Source organism: Myotis daubentonii, chromosome 14 (genome assembly GCF_963259705.1).
Source record: "Myotis daubentonii chromosome 14, mMyoDau2.1, whole genome shotgun sequence".
Lineage (NCBI taxonomy): Eukaryota > Metazoa > Chordata > Mammalia > Chiroptera > Vespertilionidae > Myotis > Myotis daubentonii.
Window position 1 is genome coordinate 24,165,996 of NC_081853.1, and position 15,655 is coordinate 24,181,650.

Genomic DNA, 15,655 nt, shown 5'->3' on the forward strand with positions numbered 1-15,655 from the left:
CTGGACTCAAGCATTTGGCTATTTCAGTGAGAGCAACAGTGAGAGCTGGGGTCGTGATTACTTGGAGGAAAGCAACCATTTTGTTTGTTTCCACAAACCTCTCTGGGCCAGTCCACCCCCAGAGATAGCAGCCTGTTTCTGTATTCCCGGAGCGGCAGGGCCATTGGTCCACTGCCCACCCTGGGGCTGGATGACAGGGTGCGAAGCAATGAGCCTGAGACCTCAGATTCGATGGGTCCATCGGTGCAGGCAAGCGAGGGGTCGGGGACAAATGAAGACAGTTGACATTTAACCAGGATTTGAGTGGATGTGCTAATTACCGAATAGGTACACATGTCCACTTTGGGAATTATGTTTAATGAACAGTTTGCTCTGAGAATTTGACTTGGTCAGCATCTCCCAGGAGTTCCCACCATTCCCTTGCATTGATTGCCTTATAGGTTAAGATAATGATGACATTCTACCCAGGACTTTTTCCCACAGCCATAAAAAAAAAACAACAACAAAAAAAAAACAACAACAACAACAACGAAAACAAATAATACTAGACCTAATCAGGTGACTTCTTATAATATCTACCAGGTCCCAAGCATGTACCAGGCCCTCTACTAACCACTACGTATTCTCCCATTTAATCCTCACGGCAGCCCTAAAGTAGATATCATCACCTTTGTCTCAGAGAGGTTGGTGACCAGCCTTCAGTCACACAACACCTGGGCTAAGACTCAAAACCATGTTTTCTTGCCCTCAGGCCAGTGCCTTTAACCACTGCCTTGTTCTGCCTGCCTCTGACATGACTCATGAAAAATAAATCTCTGAATACCCCTTGAAATTGTTTATTGTGCATGGAACTTAAGAATATTTGCTCAGTAAAAAAAAAAAAAAAAAAAAAAAAAAATCCCATTTTCCCAAATGGGTAGTTTATTCATGCTACATGGGATGTTTCACTTTACAAAGAAGGGGGTATTCATACTCTAAAGATTCTGTCTGAAAGCCAAGTGAATGAAGCAAGAACAGATGCATTGGCTGAAGTGAGCATCCATTCAAGTGTTTTAAAAAGAAAATCAGCTTTCTCTTATGGGAAATATTTGAGACCCTGGAATCTGACCCTTAATCGACTGAAAATACACACCCTCTTTATTCTTGCAAATGATCCTAAAGCAGTTCTCTCCACACTTTTTTTAATCCAACCGAGTTTATGTTACGATAACAGTAGGGTTTGTTGTTTCCCAAATACAAAATTATAATACTGAGTGTGATTTTATAAACATCACCCCCCACCAAGATATTCGCGTATCCCCTAGGGAAGGGTCCACACTAACCTGGTCCCACTTCTACCACTTAGAGAGCGCTCTGGAGTGACTAGATTGCACCATGTGTATTAGGACTGCAGACTCAAAGGCCACTGAGGGCCAGGCAGGTCAGAGAAATGAGTAAAGAGGTCAGGGACAGGGTGACAGTCATGGTGGGACTTGTAGTAAGTGGGAAAACACGTACCCACAAAGCATGAAAATCCACATTTTAAATTTCTAGGCTGATGCCACTGAACCAAACACATGGGGGACCCGTGTGGCCCGAAGGCCATTAGTTTGAGATCCCTGGTAGTTCTTTTTTTTTTTTTTTAAATATACTTTCACTGATCTCAGAGAGGAAGAAGAGAGATAGAGAGATAGAAACATCAATGATGAGAGAGAATCATCGATAGGCTGCCTCCCGCATGTCCCCCACTGGGGATCAAGCCCGCAACCCGGGCATATGCCCATGGCCAGAACTGAACCTGCGACCCTTCAGTCCGCAGGCCAACGCTCCATCCACCGAGCCAAACCGGCCAGGGCCCTGGTAGTTCTTACTGTGACTTTGTGTGATCTTGGTCCAGACAGTTTATCTTTTGGGGCTTCAGTGTGTTCACCTCTAGAATGGGGCTGATAAAGCCGGCAGAGTTGTTGAGAGGAGGAAATGGAGTCCAGGTGTGGACGCTTGGTGAGGAGCTGTGGAGATGTGAAGGGCCACCATCGTCGAAGTGCTATCGTGTCACTGAGTCAGCTTTCCCCGGGGCTGTGTGTCTGGGTGTGATTTATTAGAGATCGCCATTGAGTTCCGCTCGTCCCTGCAGCATTAAGTTTTTTTTTTTCCCAAATCTGGGATCTTAATGGGCCTTTATCCCAATGCCCTTCAGAGCCTTTCAATATCTTGGACGAAAGAGAACTGTTATTTAACCCCCTGGTTTCCTTACAAGTGTTTCGTAAAAGGCAAAAATTGCCTGGTGGTCATCAGGTCATTTTTGTTTTCTGATCTGAATGAATCCTTTCTGGCCTGTTGAGCCAAGGGCCTTTTCAGAGGCACCCCCTAGAATGGAAATGCTCAACCATTCCCCACACAGGCCACAGGAAGGTGGGAAGAAAGAAGCAGCCTGGAACAGGACTGAGAGGGCCCAAAGGCTGAGAACCCACGGTTCATTGTGCCTGGCTCGGGGAATGTTCTCAATGCCTCGGGCCCTCCTTGGAAGGCCGAGACTGATGGCGGCCACGCTGAAGTCCCGCTAGGACCAACTGAAGGAGGTCAGTGGGGAGGCCCTTCAGCCTGGGATTCAATTTCAGCTCCTCAACTACTTATGAGCTTGGGCTCTTCCAACCACAAGTTTCTTATCGCTAAATGTAGACTCCCTACCTCGTGGGGGTCTCCCAAAGGGTCACTGAGATCACAGAGTACCTGTGTTCCTCCTGTGCCCTTTCCCCTGTCACTGCTACTGTCTTCCTCTCGCCTTCTCTGTCTTCACGCTCTTTTCCCCTCCGCCTTCACACCTTACTCTCTCCCACCCCTCCCCACTCCTCAGCATCCACGTAAGGGCTCTGAACCCCTCCCGCCAGCTGCACCCGCGAGAGCTGCGACGTCTGCACTGGTGCCAGCCCAGGAGCTGGTTTCTGGAGCTCTCCTCACGGGAAGCAATCAAGAGCCCACTCGCAGAGTGTGGGCATCTCTTCACAATCCTGTGACCTTGAGGTGGTACCTGGCACCCGTCTGTGAAAGGAGCATTCACACCAGAGGAGTCAGCAGCCACCCCAAATCCGGCCTTTTGTTTGCTTTCATGAGAGCTCGTGGTTAAACACTTGCCAGCCCAGCACTGCTTCGGAGATGGTGCCTCCTTCTCCAAGACAGGTCACTGCCCCAGAGGGGGGCATTCAGGAGAGCATGTTTGTGTCTCGCACTGAGCTGCTGGGGGAAGCAGAAGCAGTTGAAGGCCCAGGTTCCATTCGTACAGAGGAGACAGTGTAGGTGGGGAGATAGGACAGAAGGATTAGCTGTGAGTAAGGAGAGAAGCCAAGTTGTATAGAGTGACCAGGCCGTCCCCATCGCCCCCACCATGGTCCCAGCTCAAGCACTGTTCTCCCACCCCCTCCCACGTACCCACACAGTTGCCAGGCCCTTGCCAAATCACCATCCAAGGAAATCTCCCCATCTACAAGGTTCCCCCAATACTCACATCGGGGGAGGGGCAATGGGCTTGGAATCAAGCTGCTGCCTCCTGGACCTGGAACCTGGGCAAATCGCTTTACTTCTTGAGCCCCATTTCCCACATCTGTGCAGTGGAGTTCTGTGAGAGTGAGAGTTAAATGCGATCAACCGTGGATGCACTACACATAATAATCACTTAATAAATGGCCCGTACAATCATTCTTCTATCACAGGATACAACGCCCACCCCCTTTCCTGCATTCAAAGCCTTTTACTGCTACTGGCCATCTCCCCAGCCATGATCCCTAAATCACCCCAGATTCTAGCCAACCAAGCCAGGCACCTCACCATCTCAAATTACAGGATGCATTTAGTCCTATTCTCTCTGCCTGGAATGGACCAGAAGCGGTTAGTCAAGAATTCCAGTCCTGCTTCGGTAGCTGTGGTTATAAAATATGTCTCGCTTCTGTCCCCTTTCCACCAGCCCAAATGCTAGCCTCTCCCAGGTGTTTGCCTAAACCTAGGCCCCATTGACAGGGTGCCATTCCCTCCTTCTGAGGGCTGCAGAACTCACCATGTGGACGTTGGTTTCATGGCCCATCTCCCAGCTGTCCTGAGGGCTCATATCTCCCTGCACCCAGCGTGGGCCCTGGCTCCCTGGAGGTGCACAGTCGATGCGGATTGGATTGGATTGAAAATTGCCATGACAAAGCAAGGTGCTCAGTCAGACATTGCAGACAATTAAGAGCCAGAACAGATGTTTGCAAACCACAGATTGTGTGAGTGAGACAAGCAGGATGAGATGAGAATGAGGTTGGAAGTCAGAAGATGCACCAGAAGTCAGAGTCCAACTCTTCTCCTTGCACATGGGAGGAAATCCAGGCACGGAGAGGGAAAGGGCCTGGCTCAAGATCACACAGCTAGTTAAGTATGGATGGAGGAATTCAAACTGTGTCTGCGCTTTCTCCCCTCCCATTAGTCCCTGGAAAGGCCCTCTCCCTGAAGACGGGTCCTAAGGCCACACCTCTGGGCTGCTTCAGGTGTAGGCAATGTTTGCAGTTGGAGCAGAGGGGGGCCTCCCAGAGGGGATTGCCACCCCTTGGGGCTGGCTGCCTCCTGGGAGGCTCTAGTTAGAGCCGCCAGCCTCAGGGGCCTGGTGAGAGCTGCTCAGCCTGGATCCCATGTGACCTCTCGTTGGCTACCAGGATACCTGCAGGATTTGCCCAATAGGACCCTGGGCCTTTCCTGGAGCCAGAGCTCAGGGATCTAATGCCAGCAGCCTCTCTTGGGCTTCTTAAAAAGAGCAGCAGACCTATCATGTAGAGGTTTGTCTTGGAGGGAGTTGCCTGCCGGAAACTAGCCACCTTACACATACCAGAGGTGGGGCTTGGGGCTTCCACAGGCACCCCCACTAGAGACAGCCGAATAGAGTGGATAAGAGCAGGGGCACAGGAGCCCAGCTGCCTGGGTTCAAGTCTGATCCTCCTAGTTCTGAGCTGGGAGGCCTTTGGCAAGTCAGTTTACCTTTCCGTGCCATAGTTTATCCATAAGTAAAATAGGGGTGGGTAATAGCAAGTTAATACCCATTTAGAGGCCCTGCTAGCAGTGTGCAGCTCACTTCCTTCCTACACTCTGAGCTCTCCCTTTCTTCCGCTCTTTGTTAATGAAAAGTTGGGGATTTTGTTTAGCTTTAGTGTTTGCGTTTGTTTTGTGTGCAACCACAAAGAAAGAGAACAATGACTCCTGGAGTTCATTTAACCTTTGCGTGGCTCTATTAAGCTCTCTAGCAGTTACAAAGCTAATTTTTGTCACTCTGGTTGTTGGTGTGGGGTGTCCTGTAGCCTTGTACATTCTGGTTGGACGCGCCCAGAAAACCAGACTTCCAGGCTCTCAGAGGCTGCAAGCAGAGGGGAAGGATAGGAGCCTCCGTTCTCTCGACTGTCATAGGGCTGTGATGCCAGGTGAACTCATCTCCATGTAGTCACATTTCTCCCCACCCAGGGCCCAGCTGGCAGGCTCAGGTCGGTCATCAGGCCACATCTAAAGGCTTCAGAGAATTTCACACAGGCCGGTGCCTGGGAGGCACCTGCTGGGTGAGCAGATACCACTGGACTGTGATTCAGAGGGCCAGGGTTAAATCCTGTAGGACCTTGGGCAGCTCATCTGACCTCTCTGAGCCTCAGTACCATCATTTGCAAAATAGGACTAATCTTTTTAGCTTCGTTGCATTTAGCACTTACTGGGCTGGGCACAGTGCTAGAAAATTCAAATCCAGTCCTCCCACTGTGTGAAGTGGTCACCATTGGCCCCATTTCCCTCCCGATGAGGAAACAAACACTAGAGAAAATAAGTACCTTACTTGAAAGTCACACTGGGATGTTGTGAAGAGTAGGCATTCAATAAATGCTTTTGAGAAATGTATCCGGATCTGCAAATTACCTCAGGTACGTTGAGGCGGCTCAAGGGTTTTCACCAAGATGTGAAACTGCTTTCCTTCATCTCTTGAGTAAGCGAGATGGGCCGAGAGTTGGGGTGGTGAAGGATTGTAAGGATCATACCACTTCTGTGCTGTGTGACCTTGAGCCAGCCACCGGCCCTGTCTGGGCCTTTTTCTTCATTTGTACGCTGCAAGTGCAGACCAGGTGTACAGGTGTGGCATGGACCAGAAAGGAGGCCTCATAATTCCTACGGGTTGAGGGTCCAAGGATGAGAGCCTACCATCTAGGCCTGCACCTGTCCGTTTTGCTTGCAGCTTGCACTCTGACAAAGACTGACTCCTTACCACCAGACTGGGCCTGAGGCCTTGGAGGCCCTGTCCAGCTGCCCCTTCTCCATCAGAGCACCTTCTCCAGGGAGCTTTTCCTGACCTTGGGAGCATTGGGTGACAAAGGCTGCCCGCAGCCCCTGCCATCCACCGGGCACAATTCCCACCTCCCTCTAACCTTCTGCTCCTGATCATCAGTCATTAATTGGTCCTCACATTCTTACAGCGTTTTCTGAATTACAAAGCACTTCCGTGGCCATTCGTCTCTTTGAATGGCACTCTAAGCTGCTATTTACTGAGCACTTCCCGTGCCTCCGGCCCTCTGCTTTCCCCCTTCTTTCCATGCATTACCTCGCTTCAGAGTTTCACAGCATTCCTATGAAAGTACCCGGGTTCATATTTACAGATGAGGAAACTGAGACTCAAGCAAGGTAAATATCTAGCCCCTGAGTCAAGCTTTGTCAAATAGTCAGGGTCATCCCTACCCTACAGCTTCTGCAGCTGCCATGTGCACCCGAATCCCTGGGATCCAGTTAAAATGCAGCTTCTGATGCCATGGTCTGGAGTGGGGCCCAAGATTCTGCATTTCTAACAGGCTCCTTGGTGATGCCAATACTGCCCCTGAGAGAACCACACATTGAGTAACAAGGCCCTGAGTTACTAAGCAATTTGAGACTAACAGCCCCAGGCTGGCAAACCTCAACTTCCTTATCTGTCAAAAGGGTGACTGCTTTCAGCTCACAGAGATGGAATGAGGAGTGGATGTTATAGAACCTGTGGAATGCCTGGCCACAGTAGGTACTCAATAAAGGCTGGCTCCTCTTCCTTGATAGGAACTGGCATGGGCCTGGGTGCACAGCAGATGCTCGATAACGTCTTCTCCAATTGATTAAGCCTAGCATTTCCCCCTAAAGCAGAGAATAAACTGTATTCTGTTTCCTCTTGGAGTGAAGCCAAACCCAATATTAATTTCTTTCATGAACCGCAGTTTCAGAAAGAAAGAAAAGCGAGTAGAATGATTGCAGTCTGAAGCGAATCGCTGTTAATTTCTGTAATTACAGAACAGAACAGGAGCAAAACGAAGCAGGAATGTGCACAGCGTCCTGGAGGGAGTGGGGGCCCTACTCCCAAGCCGCTGCTCTCCTGCTTCCCTGGCTCTGCGTGGCACCTCACTAGCTCCGTGGGTTCTGGGCCCAGTCCTGGCCCTGGACAATAGCCGCCCTGAGACTCTGGCCTTGGCCTTTTGGCCTCTGCCTAAGTCCCCACCCCACGCAGCCTCCTGTCCCTCTGATGCAATGGGACAGAGGCGGATTGTCCAACTGGCTGCCACATGCTCCCCTCCCCCCAGCCTGCCATCTGGCCCAAGGCTGGGCTGTTGACTGCCAATCCACCAGCAAGGCCTGCCGGCCCCACCTCCAGAATAGATCCCCAGTGCCACTCCTTACCACCTCTGTCCTAGCTGCCACCTTTCAGTCACCAGCATCTCTTGCCTGGACTCTGGGCCTGTTCGTGAGCCTCCCCGCTCCCACCCTTGCCCCTCTGCAGCCTCTTCTGGGCAGCAGAGTGAGATCACCCCCACTGCTTAAACCCTCCACTTTCTCCCATACCATTTAGAATAAAATCTGAACCCCTTGCCAGGGTCTCAGACCTTGTGTGATCTGGCCCCTGCCCGCCTCCGAGTAGCTCTGTTCCTTGCTGCATTGGACTGGAGCCACCGTGGCCTCCATGCTGTCTCTCAGACAGGCCAAGCTTATTCCTGCCTTGGGGCCTTTGCACTGGCTGTCTCTCTGTTTGAAATGCTGTATCTCAGAGAGTCAGGTTTCTGGCTCCTAATTCAAACTGAAAGAAAATTTTGTTCAGGCCAAATAAAACAAGCCCAAGGGCGAATTTTGACCCACATTGCCACTTCGGATCTAGAGCTTCCAAACTCCGTGTGTTTTTTTTTTCTTACAAGGCATCTCCTTACCCAGGGATGGGCGGGAGGATTCTTCTTGTTTGGTTTGGCCCATTTTTATCAATGGCTTTAGGACTCGGTCACAGAGAGCACATTGAGGAAAGACAGGGAACCATGGGAACATTTTTACCACCTCCCAGCCTCGCGTCTCTTTCTTCAACTCCTTCCCAAAGTTCCCCTGAATGAGTTGTCTTCTCTACAAATCTGATCACATTCTCACCCCGTCCTATCCTTAGTCCCTTGGTCTGGCTTTCAAGGCCCTTCACAAATTGACCTTCCAAGCTTCAAACCTCCTTACTTTTGCTCATGCATTTCCCTCTATTTGGGATGCCTTCCCTCTGTTTGAGCCTGATGAACACCTATTCAACCTTTAAAACCCAGCTCAAATGTTCCCATCTCTGGTTGAATTAACTTATTCCTCCTAGGCCTACAGTGTCTTATTTGTACATTCCTGTAGTATTTATGATTAGGATTTGCCATAGGCAGAGATATTTCTCTTTCTAGGCTATGACCTTGTCAAGGTCAGGGACCTCATCTTATTAATTCTTCCAACTTGAGTGTCCAGCTCAGCTCCATGTACACATTAGGCCCTCAGTAAGTATTTACAAAACTGAGTCTTTCTGCTGGCCCCTGTTCACTGATTCAAACCTTGGTGACCAGGGTGTAGGTCAGTGTACAAAACGCTTGAAACAGTTGTTCCATTGCCGCCCCAGCACATAGCACGTACTCAGTAAATATTTGAATAAATCAAGGAGTGAATGAGTAGAATACAGAAGACTTGCTGCTTGTGGTCTCACATGAACAGTGCCCTTTTGAACATTGCTTTGGTGGAATTCAGTTAATGAGGGCACATTAAGGAGCTGGAGGATCGTGGAACTAGGTTCTTGTTCACCTGATGAGGGAGAACGGGAAGACTCTGGCAGGTGGCCTCGAAAGAATGCCCCCTACATCAGTGATGGTGAACCTATGACATGCATGTCAGAGGTGACATGCGAACTCATTTTTTTGGTTGATTTTTCTTTGTTAAATGGCATTTAAATATATAAAATAAATATCAAAACTATAAATCTTTGTTTTACTATGGTTGCAGATATCAAAAAAATTTCTATATGTGACACGGCACCAGAGTTAAGTTAGGGTTTTTCAAAGTGCTGACACGCCGAGCTCAAAAGGTTCGCCATCACTGCCCTACATCATGAGCTGGCGAGGGGCATTCCGTGCACCCACTCGGTCAGCAGGTAAAGACGGGCCTCAGACTGGCACTCGAGCAGGGAGGCCCCTGGTCTCCACGCAGCAGACCACAGAGCCGTCCTCAGACACCCACGAAGCACAGGAGTCTGTTTCAGGAAGGGGGAGGTAACAGTGGTAAAAGGTCAGTTCTGCCTCAGAGGTCATTAATTTTCTAGAAAGACAGCCAGCCAGGTTCCCTTGCTGTGAATTTGCACACGCCTGCGTTTTCTGCGTGCTGTTTTTCACGAGGGGAGCAACAGGCTAACCAGCTGGTGTCAGGCATTAAAATCCCCGCCATTCCCCTGGAGTGCGTGGGCAAAGCAGCTCCCGGAACGGCTGTATGTGAGCACTGGGTCCCAGGCTCTTTCACCGACAGGGGTCCCTTTAGCCTTGTCTTCCCATCTAACTAGATGTTTGCATGTGTTTTTTCCCCCCTCACCAGACATTATTTATTAAAAAATAATTATTTTTCATTATTTTAACCAAACACACAAATGTACCACTCCCAGCTTCTGACTGGCCCAAAGTGATCAGCCAGACCACTTTGAATTGGTATCAAAAGAGCCAAAGCAAAGGACTTGACATTTTTATTAGCTAGTATTCCCCATGGCAACTAAAAAAGGATGGTTTCTGGCTGCCTTTTGAAAATGCTGAAAGATGCTGAAGGGCCTGAATACTGAAACCTCTGTATTTGTTAGCTATCATCATCATCATCATCATCATCATCATCACTATCGTAGCTTCCAGGAAGTTGTGAATACCAGATTAAGATCACAATCCATTCATAGATGGTAACAATGACGATGATGATAATGGTGGAGATTCATAGTACCTCACTCTGAGCCAAGCATTCTTTCACACGCTTTATATGCATGCTCTCATTTAGTCTTCACCATGAACCTATGAGACAAGTGTTGCTATTCTCCCCCCACTTTACAGATGAGGATTGAACTGGGGAAGTAACCCACCCATTGCCAGTAAGTGTAGTGTTAGAGCTGAGGTCTGATAGCAATGGGGTAGACTTGCTGTCGTGCAAGTCCAAGGGTTTTCTCAATCTGAATCCTCAAAGAGGCATCAGTTATATTCATTTGTGGCTTCATGTCTTTCATCTTCTAAAAGGAAAACTCCACGTATGCGTATGTGGCTCCTCATAGGGCATCATAGGCATTTGGCTAAGTTTGAATACACGTTTCCATATTCTGGAGATCGCACGTATGACTTCCTCCTGGTGAGTTCTTCAGAGCAGCCACCACCTCTGATCCCTCCAGGCTTGGCACAAGGAGGTGCTCTACTCGTGGAGAAGACGATGGCATAAACTTCCTGATGAACTGAACCGTCCTCCCTTCACCCCGCCCCCCACCCCCATAACATGTCCTGCTGTTTTGCCTGCTTGCAGGGGGTGAGTCAGAGCTCACCTGGCACGCGCGCGCTCTCTCGCGCTCTCTCTCTCTCTCTCCCTCCCTGAATGGTGTCAGGTGATCCAGTAAATATTGGGGTTTGGTTTGAGTCTCCTTGATAACAACAAGTAAATCCAAAGTTCAGTCCAGAAGTGGTTCCCACAGGCCATAGGCATTCCTGAGAACTTGGTCAAGTGGTGAGAGGTAGTGGACAGAGATTTGGGATTGAAGCAGAAATCCCCTGAGCCCAATGTAATAAAAAAAATGGGGAGTCTATTTTATGACTGTGGGATTGCTTTGTAAACTCCAAGAGCAGGACCGTAGCCAGTCTTAAGAAAGCCTGGAACCACAAAGTAGCATGCCTTCAAGATCCCCTCTCCAGCTTCTCATCTCTGCTTTCTTTCCTCCTCAGACCAGCTGTCTCTGCTCCTTGAGTACAAGGTGGTCAGAAGAGGCCTGGCTGCCTCAGTGCTAACCAGCCGCTGGGGAGACTGGCCTTTCTCCGTCCCGGGGAAGGAGCTTTGATTGACTAGCCAGGATCAGGTGATCAGCCCTGGCCCAAGGTGAAGGGATCATTTCAAACATGGCGGCTGGAGCGCACAAGGGTAGATCCTGGGGGCAGTTAAGGATATCCCTGTTTCCAGAGTTGATGGCTGACCCCACTTTCCTGAGGCTGCTCTCTCCCCTGAATGTCTCAAGACTATGGTAGACCACAGACTCGCCCACCTCCTGCCATTCCTGACGCCAGGCGGTCACCCTACCTGAGTCTAGGGTTCCTTCTAATGGTGCCATGCCCAGGCCAGGACCTAGATGGGCATCGAGACAAACTGTGGGTCATCCTTGGGAAGAAGAAGCAGGGTTGGCGGTCAAGCTTGGATTGTCCGAAGGCGGTCTGGTTCTCCGCGAACTCTAGGAAGAAACAGTGGTGTTTGGTAATGGGGACCGCATGCCAGGGGCCGGAAGGCGAGTGCACAGCAAACCTGGGAGCCCAGCAGGGCAGAGCGAGGGGGGGAGCCATTGGGGCACGTGCCACACATTGCTTTGGCTCCTACATCTGAGAGTCCGCGGACCAGTGCTCCATGTGTTCCTCTTTGCGCTTAGGGCTCCATAAGTTTATTCTGTGTGCTTTTATTAGTGTAAAAATTTTTCATAGAAATTTATTTTATTTGTAAATATTTATTTAGTTAGTTAATCCTCACCCGGGGGTATTTTTTCCATTGCTTTTTCAGAGAGAGTGGAATGGAGGGAGGGTGGGGGAGCAGAGAGAGAAATATCGATATGAGAGAAACATGGACTGGTTGCTCTTGCACACCTCCCAACGGGGGCTGGGGATCGAACCTGAAACCCAGGTATGTGCCCTTGACCAGCAATCAAACCCATGACCCCTTGGTACACAGGTTGACACTCCAACCACTGAGCCATGCTGGCCAGGGCTATTTGTAAATTTTTGTAGAATTTAAAAAATAATTCTAGAAATCCAGAAGCCTGCAAAAACAACTTATAAACTAATCACTGAGAACATATTAGAGTAAATCTTCTAGTGTTGTTTTTTTAACGAACAGATTTGGAGGGGAGGTAAAGATAGCAACATACATACATACTCAATAAATTGTTTTGAAACCTGGTTTTCTGTAGCACAAAACAAGGGGTTCTCTCTCATGTGACACATGGTTTTCAACAACATGGGGCTCGCCACAACATGCAACTGCAAGGGTGGATGGAGGGTGAAGGTGCAGAAATATACCGGCTGCATTCATTGGCTCCCAGTAGAACCCTGAGTAGCTGCAGCCCCTCCGTGGTTTTTCTCTTCTTTCTGATAAAATTATGGAACACCTTCCTCACGGTGCCCTCAGGCCCACTCTCACAGCTGGCCCAAGGGCAGCAGGCCCTACTCCTGCATGTCCCCAGGGCCTCATGGGCCAGCCATGCTGCATGGACTCGCTGAGGTCACCCCAGCTGGGTGGCTCCAGCGGGCTCATACAGAGTACAGCCGCTAGCAGGCTTCGTGCACCCCTGCCGTTCTCTGCCCAGGGCTGCTCATCAGTGCCAGCGGCTGTCAGTTACGGCCCCTCCTCTCTCCTGCTTTGCAGGTTTTCTCCCAGGAGTTGCAGAGGGAGCCGCTCTGGAGCTGACCTGCCCCAGAAAATCAGGTAAAATCAACAACCAAAATCATAACCCTTTTCAAACCAGTCAGGTGACAAGCACTCTTACAAGCCATGAAAGCTCACTTTTGCCACAATTCTACAAGGCAGATAGCATTACCCCCATTTTATAGATGGGGAGACTGAGCCTAGAGCAACTTAGGGCCACTCCGCTGGTAAGAGGCAGAGTGGGGATTTAAACCCAGGACGGGACTGAGTCCAGTGTCACACACTGTCCTCTACTCGCTTTCTCTGGAACTAGAGGTAAGAGTGGTTCAGAGTAGGTAAAATGTCTGGGGATGACCGAGGGTCAGAGCGGATCTAGCCAGTGGCCCCTCCTCACCTGAGGGCTAGGGCTAGGCTCCCGGCATAAGAATCTCCTGCTCAGCCCTAACCAGTTTGGCTCAATGGATAGAGCGTCGGCCTGCGGACTGAGGGGTCCCAGGTTCGATTCTGGTCAAGGGTATGTACCTTGGTTGTGGGCATATCCCCAGTAGGCAGCTGATCAATGTTTCTCTCTCATCGATATTTCTAACTCTCTATCCCTCTCCCTTCCTCTCTGTAAAAAATCAATAAAATATGTATTTTTAAAAAAAGAATCTCCTGCTCAGCCAGCATGGCTCACTGGTTGAGCATCAACCTATGAACCAGGAGGTCACATGACCAGTTACGGCACATGCCTGGGTTTCTGGCTTGATCCCTAGTTGGGGGCATGCAGAAGGCAGACAATCAATGATTCTCTCTCATCATTGGTGTTTCTGTCTCTCCCTCTCCCTTCCTCTATGAAATCAATAAAAATATATATTTTTAAAAAAAGAATCTCCTTTAAGGAATTTGTTAGAAGTATAGACTTGGAGCTCATCTTTGGTGGGAGCTGGGAATGTGTCTTTATAGAGCTTTCTAAATCACTTGGAAACACAGCCAGGCTTGGGAACTGCTGATGAAATAGCAACAAGTTCTCATTGTTTTCCAGGCACAGTGTGTCTCCATAAATAAGTGAAGAACAACAGCCCGATGAGGGACGTACTATTATCATCCTCGGTTTAAAAGAGGGAGAATGGGGCCCAGAGAGGTTTAGAAGTTTCCCCAAAGTCACACAGCTTGAAAGTGGTAAAGAGGGCTATGATCATGGTCCGTGTTTGTGCTCTTACACCACCTTCACCTACCACCTGCGGCCGGGATACCTCCCTGTTCGGCTCCACATTCGGATCTGCCATTGCTTACCCTGCTGTGGCTATCACAGCATCAGGAAGTGGAAATCTGATTGCTTCCAGGGAGGCAAAGATGAGGAGCATTTAGTGTTTCTCTTTGGCAGCTTGGTCGCCCTGGTTTTCTTCTCTGAGCATGACACACCACAGAGGCCACATGACACAGATGACCAGAGTTGAAGCTAGTCCAGGAGACAACAGACCACACCCGCACATGTTGTCTTTGGAAACAAATGGCACCCCCCTTCCTCGGGGAGCAGAGCCTGGTGGGAGGAACAGGGTTTGTGGGAGAGCTTTCTTAGAGCCCTGGTTCCCTTGTGAGTGACTTGCTTTTCTGTTATTTTGGGGCAACTCCATAACCTGGCCCCCCTTCATTGCTTGTCATCACCAGCCTTCTGTTCTAGGGTGACCTTGAACCGCAAAACTGCTGTCCACGTGGACCGGGGCCGACATCGCACGTCCATCTGCCAGGACCCCTGCGTCCAAACTCCGAGACATGGCGACGGATGGCAGCAAGGTGGCTGATGGGCAGATCTCCACGGAGGTCAGCGAGATTCCCACGGGCAGTGACAAGCCCAAAACCCTGGTGGTCAAAGTGCAGAAGAAGGCAGCAGACCTTCCGGACCGGGACACATGGAAGGGCCGTTTCGACTTCCTCATGTCCTGCGTGGGCTATGCCATTGGCCTGGGCAACGTCTGGAGATTCCCCTATCTCTGCGGAAAAAACGGCGGCGGTAGGTGCTGGCCCGGCCACCTTCCCGCTGGGCCTGGACACCCCCCCCCCGCCAGCAGAAAGTGTTCCACTTAGACCTTTCCTGGGGCAACCTTAGTGGAATGGGTCCCCGAAAGACTCCAGAAGGAGGGCCAGGCCCCACTTCCTGTTTCGTGTCCTTTTACCAAAGGATTCTGAAAGGGTGATGTCCTCCGTCAATGATCGAGAGTTCACCTCTTCATTTGCCAAGGGCGGGTCGTGTGTTTTGAGCAGGATCGTCCTTGGGCGTTGGCTGTGGGTGCTGCTTTTGAGGCAGAGTGTATGGAAATCACTGCAGAGACCCCAGAGCACCCGTGTGACACTCTCTGTGCCCGGGGCTTCTCCAACGCCCGAGACCTGAGCATCTCTCTTCTCGACCCCGCAGGGGCCTTCCTGATCCCCTACTTCCTGACGCTCATCTTTGCGGGGGTCCCACTCTTCCTGCTGGAATGCTCCCTTGGCCAGTACACATCCATCGGGGGCCTGGGGGTGTGGAAGCTGGCCCCCATGTTCAAAGGTAAGTCTGCAGAGTGGGGCCGCGGGTCGGGGCGATGATCTTGCCCACAGGAGGGAGGCAAAGCCAGGGCCTTCCCAATATGCTTGACCCCTCTGGACAGAGGGAGCTGCTCAGCCACGTCTGAGCAGAGTGGAGCCATTAAGGGGCCAGGTGACAGGTGACCACGCTGGCCAAAACCTAGGGCGGTAGAGAGGAGGACTCAATCTGGAGGCCCCATGTTCACATCTGCCTGCCCGGTTC

At 50.3% G+C, this 15,655-nt stretch overlaps 1 protein-coding gene across 4 annotated transcripts in view; it reads left to right on the forward strand.

Moving 5' to 3' along the window:
* SLC6A1 (solute carrier family 6 member 1) overlaps nucleotides 1-15,655 on the forward strand; it is a 44,413-nt gene that overhangs the window by 11,750 nt on the left and 17,008 nt on the right. For 2 of the 4 annotated variants that reach the window (XM_059663580.1, XM_059663579.1), the window contains exons 2-4: nucleotides 12,889-12,948; nucleotides 14,539-14,881; nucleotides 15,284-15,415. In XM_059663580.1, coding sequence (XP_059519563.1) covers nucleotides 14,644-14,881; nucleotides 15,284-15,415 — 370 coding nt within the window. In that variant the 5' untranslated portion in view covers nucleotides 12,889-12,948; nucleotides 14,539-14,643. The remainder of the gene's footprint in view (nucleotides 1-12,888; nucleotides 12,949-14,538; nucleotides 14,882-15,283; nucleotides 15,416-15,655) is intronic. The other 2 variants (XM_059663583.1, XM_059663581.1) reach the window with 1 other exon arrangement.